Genomic DNA, 16,117 nt, shown 5'->3' with positions numbered 1-16,117 from the left:
GAATGTGCAACTAAACAAACTCCGTTATTAGACATATGACCATTTAACACTATTTACTGTTGTTCTAAATGTAGAGAGGGTTCCCAGCCTAGCAACTGGGTATGATTCAAGCGTCTGAATCTATGAAAGTTCCAATGCTGTGGAAATACAAATTACAGAAGAAAAATGGTGTTCAGTCAGCAGGAATGATAAAGAGGTTAGTAACAGATTCACGCAAATCAGACCTTTCAATAAGCAATCAACACTCTCTGACAAAGTCTTCAAATAGAAAGGGAATAACTAATTAAACAAGCACTTACAATGCAATGGTTTCGCCTTTGGAAAAGTTAGAGCTATTGGCATTGCTCATGACATTTCTTTTTTTTTACTTATAAATAAATGGCATTGTTATTTACATTGCCAACAGCTCTCTCAGCCCACACAGCTCTCTCAGCCCACACAGCTCTCTCAGCACACACAGCTCTCTCAGCCCACACAGCTCTCTCATCTCTCTCAGCCCACTCAGCCCACACAGCCCACACAGCTCTCACAGATCTCACAGCCCACACAGCTCTCACAGCCCACACAGCTCTCACAGCCCACACAGCCCTCACAGCCCACACAGCTCTCACAGCCCACACAGCTCTCACAGCCCACACAGCTCTCACAGCCCACACAGCTCTAACAGCCCACACAGCTCTAACAGCCCTCACAGCCCACACAGCTCTCACAGCCCACACAGCTCTCACAGCCCACACAGCTCTCACAGCCCACACAGCACCTGTCAATCAATGTCCAATAGCTTAACAGGAGCACTCAAAGCAAAACTCTTCTTAAAGCACCAGGAGAAATCCGGTTTCAAGTGGCCCTCTGCCGGTGGTGTGTGCAGGTTAAATGGATAGGTCAATAGTATATATCAGCATGAATACTAATCAACAAAAAGCGAGAGTTGACTTCGGCCTCAGCTACCTTTTAGATACAATCTATCAAAACCTGTCACTTCATCATACAGGCCGAAAACCAGATAAACCATTTCATCCTACGTAATGCAGAAAAAGTCGAATTTATGGGCTAGAAACTCATCTCTCTTTTCAACTGCCTACAAAAAAGATTAAAGTCCCAAACGCTTGGCAGGGCAGTATAACAAGACCAGCGTATAAGACAGCGCGAAAAAACCTCCCCAGCGATCACAAAACCATGCTCCTCGGTACTGCTTTGGAAATATTTACAAAACACACTCTTTGTAGCTCGCGGGACTGAGCACACAGAAATCTCCGGCCCTCACTTCACTATGTGGTAAGAGTGGATTTGACACTGCATTCAACAGACAGAATAGAGTGGCCAAAGTTAAAGAAACAAATTCGGACACTTAAGCCTTTCCAACCGCTTTAAAAAGATTATGATTCAACAACACATAGGTACTTGGGGAGTACGAGCAAGTTAGTGCTTGAAATCAGGGCAATTAAATGCCTAGCCTATTGCTCTATGCAGGAGAATGTTTGTAAATGTGCCCTCATAACCGTTTTATGTTATGACAACGATTTCACATGTCAAGTCTTAAAGGTTATGTAAAGTAAACTACGGAAATGTTTCAGCAAAAATGTCATTGTTGGCGGTTGTAGTTACTAAGGCTTGAATTTGGTTTTGAAAGACTAGTTCGTAAAATTAAAGAAGCTTTTTTTTAGACTGTGATAAGGATTTAGGAAAGGTGAACCTCTCACCTGCTTCATCTTTTGTTAACGTAAGCTAACAACATCCTAGCAGACACAGGCCAAGCACGCTCCGTTATCAGTGGGGTAAATATCAGTGAAAATAAACTGCTTAGCCATAAACTATCCCCGCTCTCTCCACTTTCCCTGGAGGGGTCCGCTCTGAACTCTGCCCATTCAGTTAATAACTCTCTACGAAAACATGGCTAGTGAATTGTGCCGAAGGGAGCATAAGGGGAACCATGCGGGCATGGACTGCTAGACAGATGGGTGAGGGGTGTACACAGTGTAGGAAAGAGAGTACAGGAAGAGAGTGTGAAAAGGAAGAGTGAGTGAGAGCCACAATGGCGGTGGGACTGATTAATTAGATGCATTGTGTGTGCCTATGTTGGCTATTTGACTACGTTCTGCGACCTCGCGGCTGTGTTAAATGAATAAGTAGGAAATAGACAAATGACAGGATAAACTCACCATGTCTCAGGCGTGTGAGATGCAACGGCAAAATAATGAACAAGTGGGGCCGGGGCTGGAGACACGGACAGCGGGAGGGGGGTGGGGCGGGTAAGCTAACAACATCCTAGCAGACACAGGCCAAGCACGCTCCGTTATCAGTGGGGTAAATATCAGTGAAAACAAACGGCTTACACTTACACAGTGCCTGCATCAAGAGCCCCCACCCCCTTCACACTGGCTGCCCTGCTCACCGTGCCCCCTGCGTGCGCCCGAACACAGCAGCTGTGCAGTGCGCTTCTTTACAGTGAGCACTGACCTCCACTGCAGTGTAAACGGCTGTTTTGTAGTGTGCAGTGATCACTGCAGTTTGAACGGCTAGTCTCTACAGTGTGCATTGAACTCCACTGCAGTATATACGGCTGTTTATTACAGTGTGCATGGAGCTGGACTGCACTATAAGCAGATCTAATTGGGAGTGTGCACTGAGCTCCACTGCAGTATGAACGGATATTCTCTGTCTGCACTGAGCTCCAGGAGAGTATGAACGGATATTCTCTGTCTGCACTGAGCTCCAGGAGAGTATGAACAGATATTCTATACAGTGTGCACTGAGCTCAACTGTAGGATAAACAGATATTCTGTACAATGTGCATCGATCTCCGCTGTAGTAGAAACAGCTATTTTCTCTACAGTGTACACTGTGCTCCACTACAGTGTGAACAGCTATTTTCTCTACAGTGTGCACTGAGCTCCTCTGCAGTGGGAACGGATATTCTCTGCATTGTGCATTGATCTCCACTGCAGTGTAACCGGATTTTCTCTAGAATGTACACTGACTATACACTGCAGCGTGAACAGATATTCTCTACAGCGTGCATTCAGTTCCACTGCAGTAAGAACGTAACTTACTAGTGTGAACTGAGCTTCGCTGCAGTGTGAACGGATATTTAGTGCAGTGTGCATTGATCTCCACTGCAGTGGAACCGGATTTTCTCTACAATGTACACTGACTATACACTGCAGCGTGAACATTGAAGTGTAAACATCTATTCTCTACAGTGTGTGCCGAGCTCTCCTGCAGTATGAACGGAATGTTTCTACAGTGTGCACTGAGCTTCGCTGCAGTATAATGAATATGCTACTTACCAGTATGCATCTGTTCTTGGCATGTAGGGCTGCTGACATTCATATCTGTAGCATAGATCGCCGCCTAGTGTTGGGTCCGGATGATTGCACATTGTTGTCCTGGAAGAGTCTTCGAAGTATCACGAGATAGGTGGCTCCTCCCCTGGACTACAGTGCGCATGGGCATCGACTCCATCTCCAGATTGTTTTTAGCCGTTGTGGCAAAGATGGAGTGTAACAGTGTAAGCGATGGCCATGCTAAGAGTAAGTGTTAAAAAAGTCTGCAGCCGCTACAGGCGCCGGGGAGGAGGGCGGGCGATATGAATGTCAGCAGCCCTACATGCCAAGAACAGATGCATACTGGTAAGTAGCATATTCAGTTCGAGGCATGTGGGCTGCTGAATTCATATCTGTAGCATAGAATACATAGCAGTCCCTCCATTAACGGCGGCCGCCTGTGCCAGCTGCAGAAGTCTGAAAAAGTGTTTTAAGAACAGCCTGCCCTACAGCTGCTTGCTGTTTGGAGTGCACATCTACACAGTAATGTTTGGTAAATGTGTGTGGTGTAGACCATGTGGCTGCTCTACAAATATCTTCCAAAGGGATATTACCAAGGAAACCCATAGAGGCCCCCAACTTGCGAGTGGAGTGGGCTCTGGGAGGGACCGTCAAAGTGCGCTTAGCCTTGTGATAGCAAATCTGAATGCACTTGACGATCCACTTGGCTATACCTGCTTTGGAAATGGGGTTGCCTTTGTGCTGGGCTGAAAAGGCAACAAAGATTTGTTGTGTTTTCCTAAAGTCTTTGGTCCTATCGATGTAGTACATCAAAGCTCGTTTGACATCAAGAGTGTGGAGCATTCTTTCGGCCACTGTCTCTGGGTTTTGAAAGAACGCGGGCAGTTCAATGGTCTGATTGACATGGAACTGCGAAACCACTTTAGGAAGAAATTTAGGGTTAGTGCGCAGCACCACCCTGTTTGAGTGAATCTGTATGAATGGCTCTTGTACAGTGAGCGCCTGCAGCTCACTAACACGTCGTAGAGACGTAATAGCAATGAGAAAAGCCACTTTCCACGTTAAGAACTGAATCTCACATGAATGTAGAGGCTCAAAAGGTGGGCCCATCAACCTGGTGAGGACCACATTGAGGTTCCATACAGGAGCTGGCGGGGTCCTGGGAGGGATTACCCGCTTCAGCCCTTCGAGGAAGGCTTTAATGGCAGGCACTCTGAAAACGGAGAGATGCTGCCTGTTTTGGAGATAAGCCGCTATGGCGGATAAGTGTATCCGAATGGAAGCATATGCAAGATTGCATTTGTAAAGATGCAACAAATAACATATGATGTTGGGAATGGACGCATCAAGTGGGTTGATGTGGCGTTCAGTACAGTAAATGACAAACCGATCCATTTGGCTGCATAGCAGGCTCTAGTGGTGGGCTTTCTCGCCTCCCGAATGATATCCATGCAATCAGGAGGTAAGTCAAGGTAGCCAAACTCTAAGACTTCAGGAGCCAGATCGCCAGATTGAGCTGTTGCGGATCTGGATGCTGAATGTCGCCCTGGTTCTGCGTCAAAAGTCTGGGTGTGAGGTGCAGGCGTTGATGCGGTACCACGGAGAGTTCTAGAAACGTGGTGTACCATGGCTGGCGTGCCCACTTTGGAGCAACCAGGACGAGTGTCATTGAGTGTTGCCTTAGCTTTCTTGCCACCAGCGGTATGAGAGGTGCTGGGTGAAAAGCGTACGCAAATCTGCCTGACCAGTTCATCCATATCGCATTGCCTTGCGACTGTGGGTGAGGGAACCTGGCGGCAAAGCTTTGGCATTTTGCGTTTTCCCTTGTGGCGAACAGGTCTATCTCTGGATGACCCCACTGCTGGAAGTACGGGTGGAGTACTGATGGATGTATCTCCCACTCGTGCATTTGGTGGCTGTACCTGCTGAGCAGGTCCGCCATCTGGTTGTCTGTGCCCGGGAGGTGTTCCGCCATGAGGAAGATGTTCCTCTGAATGGCCCACTTCCACATGCTCTGAGCCAGATGAGACAACTGTGGAGAGTGTGTACCTCCCTGCTTCTGGATGTAGTACATGGCCGTCATGTTGTCCGTCCGGATCAACACGACCTTGTTGCACAGATGTACTTTGAATGCTTTCAGTGCCATGAAGATTGCCATCAGTTCTAGGTAGTTGATGTGCATCTTCTTTTGATGCATTGTCCATAGTCCCTGCACCGTGTAGTGGAGTTACTGGCAAAGCAGGAAAGGTCCAAGGATTCCAAGGCTAAACAACGCTAAGTAAGCTGGTTTTATAGGTGGATGGAGACACACTCGAAGCTCTGGACCTCTTGAGCTTCATCAATGAAAGCAAGTTTGAGAAGAAGAGAGTGTGTGCTCCTTGAAAGGTCAAAAGTATACTTTTTTGGATAAATATCAGTTTTTTCAAATTTCTATGGAGAGGACAAGACTACTTCAAGTTGCAGTATAACATCTTTATTATTTTGTTGTGAAACAGACAGCAGACACGTGTTTCGCCCCCTATTGGCGAGTTGCGCCGGGGCTTTCTCAAGGCTATTTATACAAGTGCAGCGTATAATGCAACTGTTTTCATATTTTCAAATATCCCAAGACGAGTTTCAATACTCGCAGGACAACATTCTTCTGTGAGTTAGCAGAAGGTTTTCAAAGTGAAAAGTGCAGTTCGGTCCCTGCTCGTGGCTCTCAGCGTTCAGTACATACATGGGTTGAATCCCATGTAGTGGAGTACATGAGCTCCCCATCCCTGGAGAGACGCGTCCGCCATCAGGATAATCTGTGGGACAGGCTCTTGGAACGGTCGGCCCTTGCAAAGGTTGTGTGGATTCCACCAATGCAGAGAGTTGTATGCCCGACCGGTCACCAACACTAGGTCTTTCAACTGCCCCTGAGCCTGAGTCCACTGATGCGCTAAGCAGTCCTGGAGCGGACGCATATGTAACCTCGCGTGCGGGACTATGAAAATGCAGGAGGCCATCATGCCCATCAACTGCATGAACACTCTCACAGGAAGCGAGTGTTGTGGTCTGAACTGTTGGATCAGCGCTTGGATGCTGTTGATCCGCGCTGAAGTTGGCTGAGCCGTGGCTGCCAGAGTATTGATCGTCGCACCCAGATATTGCTGCACATGGGCCGGCTGAAGGTGCGACTTTGGATAGTTTAGTGAGAAGCCCAGACCGTGAAGAAGGTGAATGGTGTGGGACATGTCGGCGGCGCACTGCTGGGCTGACTTTGCCTGAACCAGCCAGTCGTCCAGATAAGGGTAGACATGTACGTTTTGTCTCCTGAGGTGCGCCGCCACTGTCACCAGACACTTGGTGAACACTCCGGGGGCCGTGGTCACCCCGAAAGGAAGGACCTTGAATTGATAATGCCGATTTTGAATGGTGAATCTGAGGTATTTTTTGTGTGATGGATGGAGTGGAATGTGGAAGTAAGCATCCTTGAGGTCCAAGGTTGCGAGGAAGTCCCCCTGAGTGAGTAACGGAAGAACTTGTTGCAGCGTTAGCATGTGGAAGTGTTCTGAGAGAATGCACTGCTTTAGGGGCCGGAGGTTGAGAATAGGCCTGAGGGACCCGTCCTCCTTCGGGATTAAGAAGTACAGGGAGTACACTCCTGTGCCTTCTTCCTCCACTGGCACGAGCTCTATAGCGCCCTTTTGCAGCATGACAAGAACCTCCTGCTGCAATAAGTGCAAATGCTCTGTGGACATAGGACGGTGTTTTGGTGGTATGTTGGGTGGAGTGGATGTGAGCTCCAACAATAACCGAACTGGATAAGTTTCCTGACCCACCTGTCCGTGGTGATGGATTTCCAGACCGGCAGGAACTGCTGGAGTCTCCCCCCGACAGGTGTGGAATGGTCGGGGGCAGTGACAGGGCGTCACTGTTTGTTGGAGGCGGAGGAACGGGAGTTGTTGTTGCCCCTGCCTCTGCCCTTGGTGTTGTTGCCTCGATAACCTCCTCTACTTTGTTTGGGGTAAGAGGATTGCACCCCACCTTTATTGAATTGTGTTTGCTGGGACATCTGGCCTCTGGAAACACCTCTATTGCCTGAGCGACGAAAAGTGCTCCCCCTAAACTGTTGGGACTGGAGAGCTCCCATTGACTTCGCAGTCTCGGTATCCTTCTTTATTTTCTCCAAGGTGGTATCCACCTCAGGACCAAATAATCTGTCAGGGTTTACCAGCTGGTTGAGGATGGTAGTTTGGATCTCGGGCTTAAACCCGGAGATTCGGAGCCATGCCTGACGTCTTAACATCACACTGGTGTTAATTGCCCTGGCTGCAGTGTCCGCAACGTCTAGTGCACACTTAATTGAAGCGTTGGAGATGAGCTTCCCTTCCTGGATAAGCATCTCCGCAGCCTCCTTATATTGGTCTGGGAGATGTTGCAACAGGGTCTCTAGTGTGTCGTAGTGTGCCCTGTCGTACCGAGCCAAGAGTGCCTGCGTGTTAGAGATACGCCAGATATTGGCCGCCTGAGCTGCTACTCTTTTCCCCGATGCCTCCAGCACTTTGGACTCTTTGTCCGGGGAGGAGCTTCACCAGTGGTCTGCGAATTCGCCCTTTTGCGGGCATTAGAAACGACCAGGGAGTCCAATGGCAACTGGCCTTTGATGTATGTTGGATCGCCAGGTGCCGGTCGGTATTTCTTTTCAATTCTAGGGTTGACCACCCTTGCCCGTGTGGGTTCTTTGAAGATGTCCGCAGCATGCTTCAGGACCCCTTTTAGCATTGGGAGAGTTTTCACAGTCTTTTCAGCTGCTGAAAAAGTGTCAAAGAGGAAGTCCACCTCCACAGGCTCAGCATGCAGTTCCACGTTGTGGTTCTTTGCCGCTCTTTCGATCAAGGCATTGAATGTCGCAGAATCCTCAGTGGGAGAGGTCTTGACATTGTACACCTGAGGGTCAAGTGCGGGTTGCTGATCCCCCTGGTCACCTGCGTCCACCCACGAGTCCTGTTGTTCATCAGGATCTGTGTGGGCCGGGAAGTTGTATTCCTCGTCCTGATCCCCAGCATCTTCGGCATCCGAATAAGTTGGTGAGGGTGTGGCAACTCTTTGAGGCCGAGGAGCCAGTGGTTCGACCAAGACCGGTGAATCCGAAGCAGGCTTTTTGTGCTTTAGAGGAATGGTGTATGACTCCTAAGGCGTCGTCGCAGTAATTTTCCGTTTGTAAAGCGTAAGCTTCCCGGTGTCGGCATCGATGAAACGCTCCGACTGATCCTCCACCAATGGTGGTCGATGCTTCAAGCCCCCAGCCGGGAGAGCAGGCTTCGACCCCGCAGCACCTTGCAAGTTCGCTTCGGACACCGCCCGTGGTGCGAAGGCCTTCGGTGCCACCTTCGGCGGCAACGTGAAGAGGAGTGGCGTCGATGACTTGGAGGTGGGGACCGACTGCTTCGGTGCGGAACGTGCCTTGGGGTCTTCCGCTGAAGCCTTGTCCCTGATACGTTTGAGGGAGTCCGAGACCTGCTTCGTGAAGGAAGCAGACGGCTTCGTCGACACGACAGACTATCTTGGTCCACCAACGTGTGAAGACTCGAGCGTTGATGACTAGGGCTGTTCCTGCCGAGGCTTTATCGTGTCGGCGGCCTGTGTAACCGTCTTCGGGGCCCCAGTCTCCAGCTTGACGCCCTTGCTTGTCTTCGGCTCGACGCCCTTTGCGGACCTCGGCTCGACGCCTTTGCCTGGCTCCGGCTCGACGCCCGTCCTGGACTTCGGCTCGACGACTTTGCTCGACGCCCTTCTTGGACTTCTGCTCGACACCCTTGGTCAGCTGTGGCTGGACGCTTTTCCCCGACTTCGCCGCGTCGACAGGTTTCTTCGGCCTGGGTTGTCCCGACACCTCGGAAGGTGAGGGTGTCGACGGGGGAGCAGACGTTTTCGGTTTCGATGGCGTTTGAACCACTTTCGGTAGTGTTGACACCGAAGGTTTCACTTTCGGTTTCGTTTTGGGCAATGGCGGTGCCGCCGAAGTGTCCGTAGCCGGGCCGAGAGGTGGGGCCGTGGATCCTGGTAGAAGGTCTTGGGTAAGGCCGATTGGCGATCCCTCGACCTGAGCCTTCGTAAGTGTTCGAACAGGGCATAGCTCTTCCTCTGAGCTATCTTCCATGGCCCCATAGGCCTCAGCGTCGTCTCCTACCTCGTCGACGACTTCTTCTACGTGTAGGCCTTCGACATCCACTTGATCGTCGTAGTCGATTTCCTCCGCTGGAGGAAAAATCTGCAGCTGAACATCGTGTTTGTCTGCTTCCTCGCTGTCGAAGATGTCCACTGGTGCCGGGGCCGACTGCCGGGCCTCCATGCGCGCCACGCGCCGAAGCCGAATCGTCTTTTTCGAACGAAACCGTGAGCAAGCCATACAGTTGGCTTCATCGTGGTCCGGCGACAGGCACTTGTTGCACACCGGGTGGACGTCGATGTGTGGGTACTTCGACCCGCACACGGGACACGGGACACTTCTTGAAGGGGCTCCGTTCCACGTCGCGTAGTCGAGGGTCTTGCTGCGTCGACTGGGCCTCGAGAACCAAAGAGTCACGCGACTCCCTGGATGTCTAACTCGGGAAGCGAGTCTGAACAGAACCGGGCACCGAACGCAAACAATACCGACGATAGGAAAAAAGGCCTTTTGGTCTCGATAAAGTTTATTGTCGATTCCGAACTGGAGAGAACGAAAGTACATCCGAACCCAATGGCGGAAAAAAACAATCTGGGGATGGAGTCGATGCCCATGCGCACTGTAGTCCAGGGGAGGAGCCACCTATCTCGTGATACTTCGAAGACTCTTCCAGGACAACAATGTGCAATCATCCGGACCCAACACTAGGCGGCGATCTATGCTACAGATATGAATTCAGCAGCCCACATGCCTCGAACCCAGATGTTCTCTATAGTGTACACTGAACTACACTGCAGTGTAAACGGATATTCAGTGCAATGTGCTTTGAGTGAGTAGGCCCATACACATTGACTCAACAGCACACCTTGGTTGGTGGGGCAGTCTGGACTCACCTCTGAGGGGAGTACGAGTTCAGGTGCAGTCTAAACACAAACGTACCCTGGGGGGAGAGGGGGGGGAGAATTTCTCACAGGGATAAAATCCGAATCAATGGAAATTAACAGGAGTGATGAACTGCACCTCTCCTAAATACATATACAGAGAGAGGGGTGAATAACATGCAGATTTATCCGCAAGTCACAGTAAATACCCTGACGTTTTCCCTTTAAAATGGCAGGAAGTTTCACCAGCCGAAATGTCTAAAGGCGGGTGACTACTTCCTGATGCGCCCTGCCCTCCTCTCCCCCTGAAGCGTCTCTTTAGTCACAACTGAAAGCAATGGGCCCTTCCAAGGGTCAACCGTGGGGGCGTCGACGAGCCGCTATTATTAGCGGGCCTTTAATGCATTGATGTGCCACAACAAAGCACCCAAGAGAGTGTGACAGTGTGCAGTTTATTTATTCCAAATAGGCCGTGCCAGGCGGCGCGGCCGTAGTTGCAAGGAGATTGGTGCCGTGCTGCAGGGAGCAGTGCAGTGTTTCTGTGATCAATGTGGTATGCGTGCTGCAGGAAACTACAGTGAAGGATGTGCAGCAGGGAGCGGTGTAGTAATATTGATGAAGGTGGTATGCGTGCTGTAGGAAACCGGTAAATTGGAGGTGACATGCGTGCTTCAACAGTGGAGGTGGGACGCGTGCTGCAGGAAGTGGTGCAGTGCTGGTAGTTGGTGTGCTGTAGTGCTGGTAGTTGGTGTGCTGCAGTGCTGGTAGCAGGTGTGCAGCAGTGGAGGTGGGACGCGTGCTGCAGGAAGCAGTGCAGTGTAAGTGATGAAGGTGGGACACGTGCTGCAGAAACTGATGAATTGGAGGCGACAGGCGTGCCGCAGCAGTGGAGGTGGGAGGCGTGCTGCAGGAAGTGGTGCAGTGTTGGTAGCAGGTGTGCTGCAGTGGAGGAGGTGGGACGTGTGCTAGAAGATGCGGTGCAGTGCCGGTGGTAAGCGTGCTGCAGTGGAGGAGGTAGGAAGATGTGCAGTGGGAAGCGACAGGGCTACAAAGGAAAAGTGGGACATGTGCTGCAGGGAGCGCTGCAATGTGGCTGTGGAGAAGGCGGATGCGTGCGGCAGGAAGCGGTGGTGTGGTGGGGTGACGAGCAGTTGGTGAGTTTTGGGCAGAAGCGGTGCACCTCACTCCAGCGCCGAGCGAACTCGGTCTGTGGCAGGATACCCGCTGAAGTGCGAGAGACGGAGCGCCTCGACTATTTTGCTGCCCGCAGTTGGCACCTCGCTTCCCAGCAGGCCCTTCCACTAGCACTTGTTTGCTGCGTGACTAGGGTCTGGGTGTCTGAACCGCAAACGCGTCAATCAAGCAAACTACATTAAACAAGTCAGGTCCCGGGCCGGCAGCCAATCACAGCGCGGCCCGGGGAATGACGTCACGGGGGTGTCCCGGGCCGGCAGCCAATCACAGCGCGGCCCGGGACACACGGCATCAAGGGGCGGGACTTAAAAAAAGAGTCAGAAACGCCCACGATTCGCGTTCTGACCGGGAGAAAGTGATTGACGCTGATGTCTTCCAATGGCTAGCCTCCATTTATGGAGCTAGCCAATGGAAGAAGGGGCGGTTTCAAGTCCCCACTATTGAGATAACATTAGATTTCGCCGTGGGCGAGCAACTGCTACGCAGTTGCAACACCAGGGCGAAACCTAAAAAACGAAGCAGGAAATATGCTCCAAATGCCACCCAATGCAGAAAGAAGACAACTTACCTCAAATACCCTCAGATAATAGCTACCAGAACAGCCTGCATAGACTATCTGGACAGTTAACCCGTGAAGGCCACCCATGGATTCAAATGTTTATATTTAAACTATGTATAGTAATAATATCACCAAATTTAGTGTAAAATCTTCCAGTGCCGAAGTCAGAACCCCCATCTCAAGGTTACTTAGTGCAAATGCTGCTGTATCTACTTGCATTTGATCGATTATGTCAACATGCTGGGGCAAATGAGAAAGAGCTTGGAAGTCTTCACACAAGAAGCTAACAAACATATCGATTGATGTGCTTTTGTTGAGGAAGTCCAGCCGGAAGCATGACATTTCCCTTACAAAAGTAATAAGGGGCATGAATGGGTAGCAAGAGGAGCTTTCCAAAAGCTAAAAAAAGCAGCAGACTAGAAAGCCTAGTTTCGTTGGAGCCAAATAGCAAGAGTGCAGCCTCTCCGCTATCTATAACAATCACAACTTACCAGTGGAAGGCTGGACGGCCCCTCGAGTAACAAGATGTCTAACAGGAGGCAGAAGAAGTTGGCTGATATTTCATTGAAAGCTAAAGCTGGCTTCACATCCTCCATAGGTCTGTAAGGAAGAAAAAGTAGTACAAACCCTGGATGAAAAACAGCACAAACATGTCACGGAGCAATGGAAGGTATTCTTTCTTAATATTCAATAGCCGAGTAGATGAAAAGATTGCAGAATAACACAAACCCTATGCTAACCTCCTGTAAAAAAAAAAAAAAGAATCTCCCAAGCTATTCTGTGTCAAAAATCGAGAAAAGCGGCTCTTAAATATTCCTTGTTAGAGAGCTCTCCAGAAACAAGATTATTTCTGCAATGTTTCACAACTGTAAGCGTGATATTGAAGAGACATCTACAAATTGTACTCTCAAGCAACAAACAGGGCACTATAATCCTAATAACTTTAGAGCAAAACAGAAATGGGAAATTGCCTGCAAATATGCCTTAAAAACACTGATGAAAATGGCAGTGTTGAAACTTACTCCTCTTTAACGGCATGTATCGGGACCGGCAGGGGAGTCTCTAGTTTTACTGATGCCTCAAGTTTCAAGGGGGAAGGCGTCACATCGGGGCAGTTCAGTGGCTCTGAGAAATCTTCTTCCTCGGTTTTAATGACTTTTAATTTCCTTCGTTTCCTCTCATCCTTCGCTTTCTTCTTCAGTACAGCAAGATCAAACAAAGCTTGCAAAATACAGTATTCTATTTAAACATTTGATCTCCAATGCAAGGCAGTACAAAAGCAAGCACAAGATAAAAACAATGCTTAAAACTGTACAAACTTTTTTTTAAAAAATCAACATTATCACTGCAGAACTGTTGAGCCCCACAACTCACTGAAAATATGTGTTTTATCGATTCATTCCTTGATTCCAGTGTGTGTTGAGTGTCTCCATCTTCCCCAATCAAACAAGGCACACCGGACACAAGGTCATAAAATTATCAATGAAATAATATATCTTTTTGCAACTACTTAACCTACCATAAGCCACATAGTTTGGACACACATGAGATCACATAACAATCAATGGTTTTTGAAGGAATATTCTTGCTTTGGATTGATCTCACCATTCCAAAATAATGGGGTAACCCAAAAAGGCAGTGGGACCTGAGTCCAGTGCAGTACAAACACAATGATCCTAACGGAGAATCGAAAGGAGGAGAAACAAATTCACAGAGTATATCAATTCAATTATAGTATTTCGATCTTACAAAGTGATTCACACAACAAACAAGACGGCGAGGGTGAGGACAGAAAGTATGGGAAAAATACAACTCAGGCCCAATATATCCAAACAATTCAAATTGTATTAAAGATTGGATATATATATATATATATATATATATATATATATATATTACCTACTGGCGGTCGCCAGTAGGTATATATAGTTAGGATTTTTTCTCTATGGGATTTTTGAAAATTCTATGTCTAATAACTTTGCCGTTTGTGGACGGAATTGGCTGAAATTTTCAGGAAAATGGCACATTTTGTTTCTGAGCAGCCTTTGAAAATTTGGGGGGGGTTCGTCAAGGGGGGGCCGAGAAAAAAGGGGGGTCCCAAAACGCGTTTTTCCCATGTTAATTTCCATAGGGCGGTTGGCCTCACTTTTAGCCCGAACGGCTGAATGGATTTGCACGAAACTTGGCAAAATTGTAGGGACTGGTAGCCCGATGTGCCTTTTGTAGGTCTCAATATATGTGCTCCAGTGGATTTTGAGAAATTAACGTTTAAAAAAAGATATATATCTGTAAGCGCGGACCGGGCAGCGGCCTAGGACGCGTACTTTTCGCGCAACGGAGCTTTGTGAAGCGAAGCTGATTGGTTCTCCGGCGTCTGTCAACATTCCAAACAGTCCGTAGTGGCCGCAAACAGTCCGTAGTGGCCGCCATCTTGTCTCTCGGTAGGATCGAGAGACAAGAGGAGGCCAAAGCGAAGGGGCAAATGACCATAAGGGGGAATAGTAGATCCTCGCTGACCCCCTAGGTTTGATGTGGAGGTTTTAAAAGGGCCCCGCGGGGCAAAAAAAAAAAATTATAATAATAATCTTACGGCTGAATGGATTTGCACGAAACTTGGCAAAATTGTAGGGACTGGTAGCCCGATGTGCCTTTGCTAGGTCTCAATATATGTGCTTCAGTGGATTTTGAGAAATTAACGTTCAAAAAAAGATATATATCTGTAACAGCGCACCGCTTCGCGTACTTTTCGCGTTACGGAGCTTTGCGAAGCGAAGCTGATTGGCTCTCCGGTGTCTGTAAACATTCCAAACAGTCCGTAGCGGCCGCCATCTTGTCTCTCGGTAGGATCGAGAGACAAGAGGAGGCCAAAGCGAAGGGGCAAATGACCATAAGGGGGCATAGTAGATCCTCGCTGATCCCCTAGGTTTGATGTGGAGGTTTTAAAAGGGCCCCGCGGGGCAAAAAAAATAAATAATAATAATAATCGAACGGCTGAATGGATTTGCACGAAACTTGGTAAAATATTAGGGACTGGTAGCCCGATGTGCCTTTGCTAGGTCTCAATATATGTGCTTCAGTGCATTTTGAGAAATTAACGTTCAAAAACAAGATATATATCTGTAACAGCGCTCCGCTTCGCGGAGATAAAATTATATCTGTATTACCTAGCTGTTGCTAACACCAGTTAGCGACGGCTAGTAGGAGATAGCGACCATCTTGGGCCCCACTTTGCATGTGAGTGATATTTATCACTAATGACATGCAAAGTGGGCATGCCAAGATGTTAGCGACTGGAAACAGTCGCTAACATCGCTATCTCCTATTATCAACTTTTGGAAATATTCGAGATAAGCGCGAATATCTCCAAAAAGTAACAGCTGCCCTGAGCAGTTCTTAGCCATGTTATCCTATGGGAGGTGGATAACATGGCTAAGAGGATTAGCTCGGTAATGCATGAATATCGCTGAGTTTTCAGCGATATTAATGCATTGCGGTCGGTTTTTATCGTATTTGCGATAAACTTTGATAATAGCAAGGTTTATCTGCGATAATTTCTGACGGTAAAAAAATCTTTGCAATGCATCGTTAGGGATAAATATCGCTTAACTTTGGTAATATGCCCCAACGTCTGTTAACGTTCGATTCGAAGGAAATCAGGAAGTGTTGAAAAACATTGTCTGCGCCATCTTGTCTTTTTTCAAATGCCACACTTTTGTCGTGCACGGCAGCCATTTTAGATGCCTTGACCAGACCCACTCTGTGCACGCTGTCGATCCTTAGCATGGCTCCCCACCCTCGCAAGCATCTCCCCCAGGCAGTGGTCACCCCCGCTCTCTGTCTTATGCATGGGTAATAAACCTCCCCCCATCTGCGCTGCTCTTTCCTGAGAATCACACCCTGTGCCCGCCCGACACCTCCCTTTCGCCCTATTCACTACTGCACCCTCTGACACTCCTTTTCCTCTGTGTCCGATTGTCCAGGCTGGTCCTAGGGTATCAGCTAGCCCTGCAGATGTAGTTTATGGCCACAGCTGTAAAGATTCACCCCTCTTCAAAGGAGTTAT

The 16,117-nt window shown here is 48.8% G+C and overlaps 1 protein-coding gene across 3 annotated transcripts in view; it reads right to left on the bottom strand.

Moving 5' to 3' along the window:
- NFRKB (nuclear factor related to kappaB binding protein) overlaps positions 1 to 16,117 on the bottom strand; it is a 1,053,863-nt gene that overhangs the window by 754,264 nt on the left and 283,482 nt on the right. For all 3 annotated transcript variants that reach the window (XM_078681973.1, XM_078681971.1, XM_078681974.1), the window contains exons 9-10: positions 13,077 to 13,275; positions 12,546 to 12,654 (exon numbers count right to left, since the gene is read on the bottom strand). In XM_078681973.1, coding sequence (XP_078538099.1) covers positions 12,546 to 12,654; positions 13,077 to 13,275 — 308 coding nt within the window. The remainder of the gene's footprint in view (positions 1 to 12,545; positions 12,655 to 13,076; positions 13,276 to 16,117) is intronic.

Source organism: Lissotriton helveticus, chromosome 3_1 (assembly GCF_964261635.1).
Source record: "Lissotriton helveticus chromosome 3_1, aLisHel1.1, whole genome shotgun sequence".
In the NCBI taxonomy this organism is placed as follows: domain Eukaryota; kingdom Metazoa; phylum Chordata; class Amphibia; order Caudata; family Salamandridae; genus Lissotriton; species Lissotriton helveticus.
The sequence above is the reverse complement of the archived record's forward strand: the minus strand, read 5'-3'. Positions and strand labels throughout refer to the sequence as shown.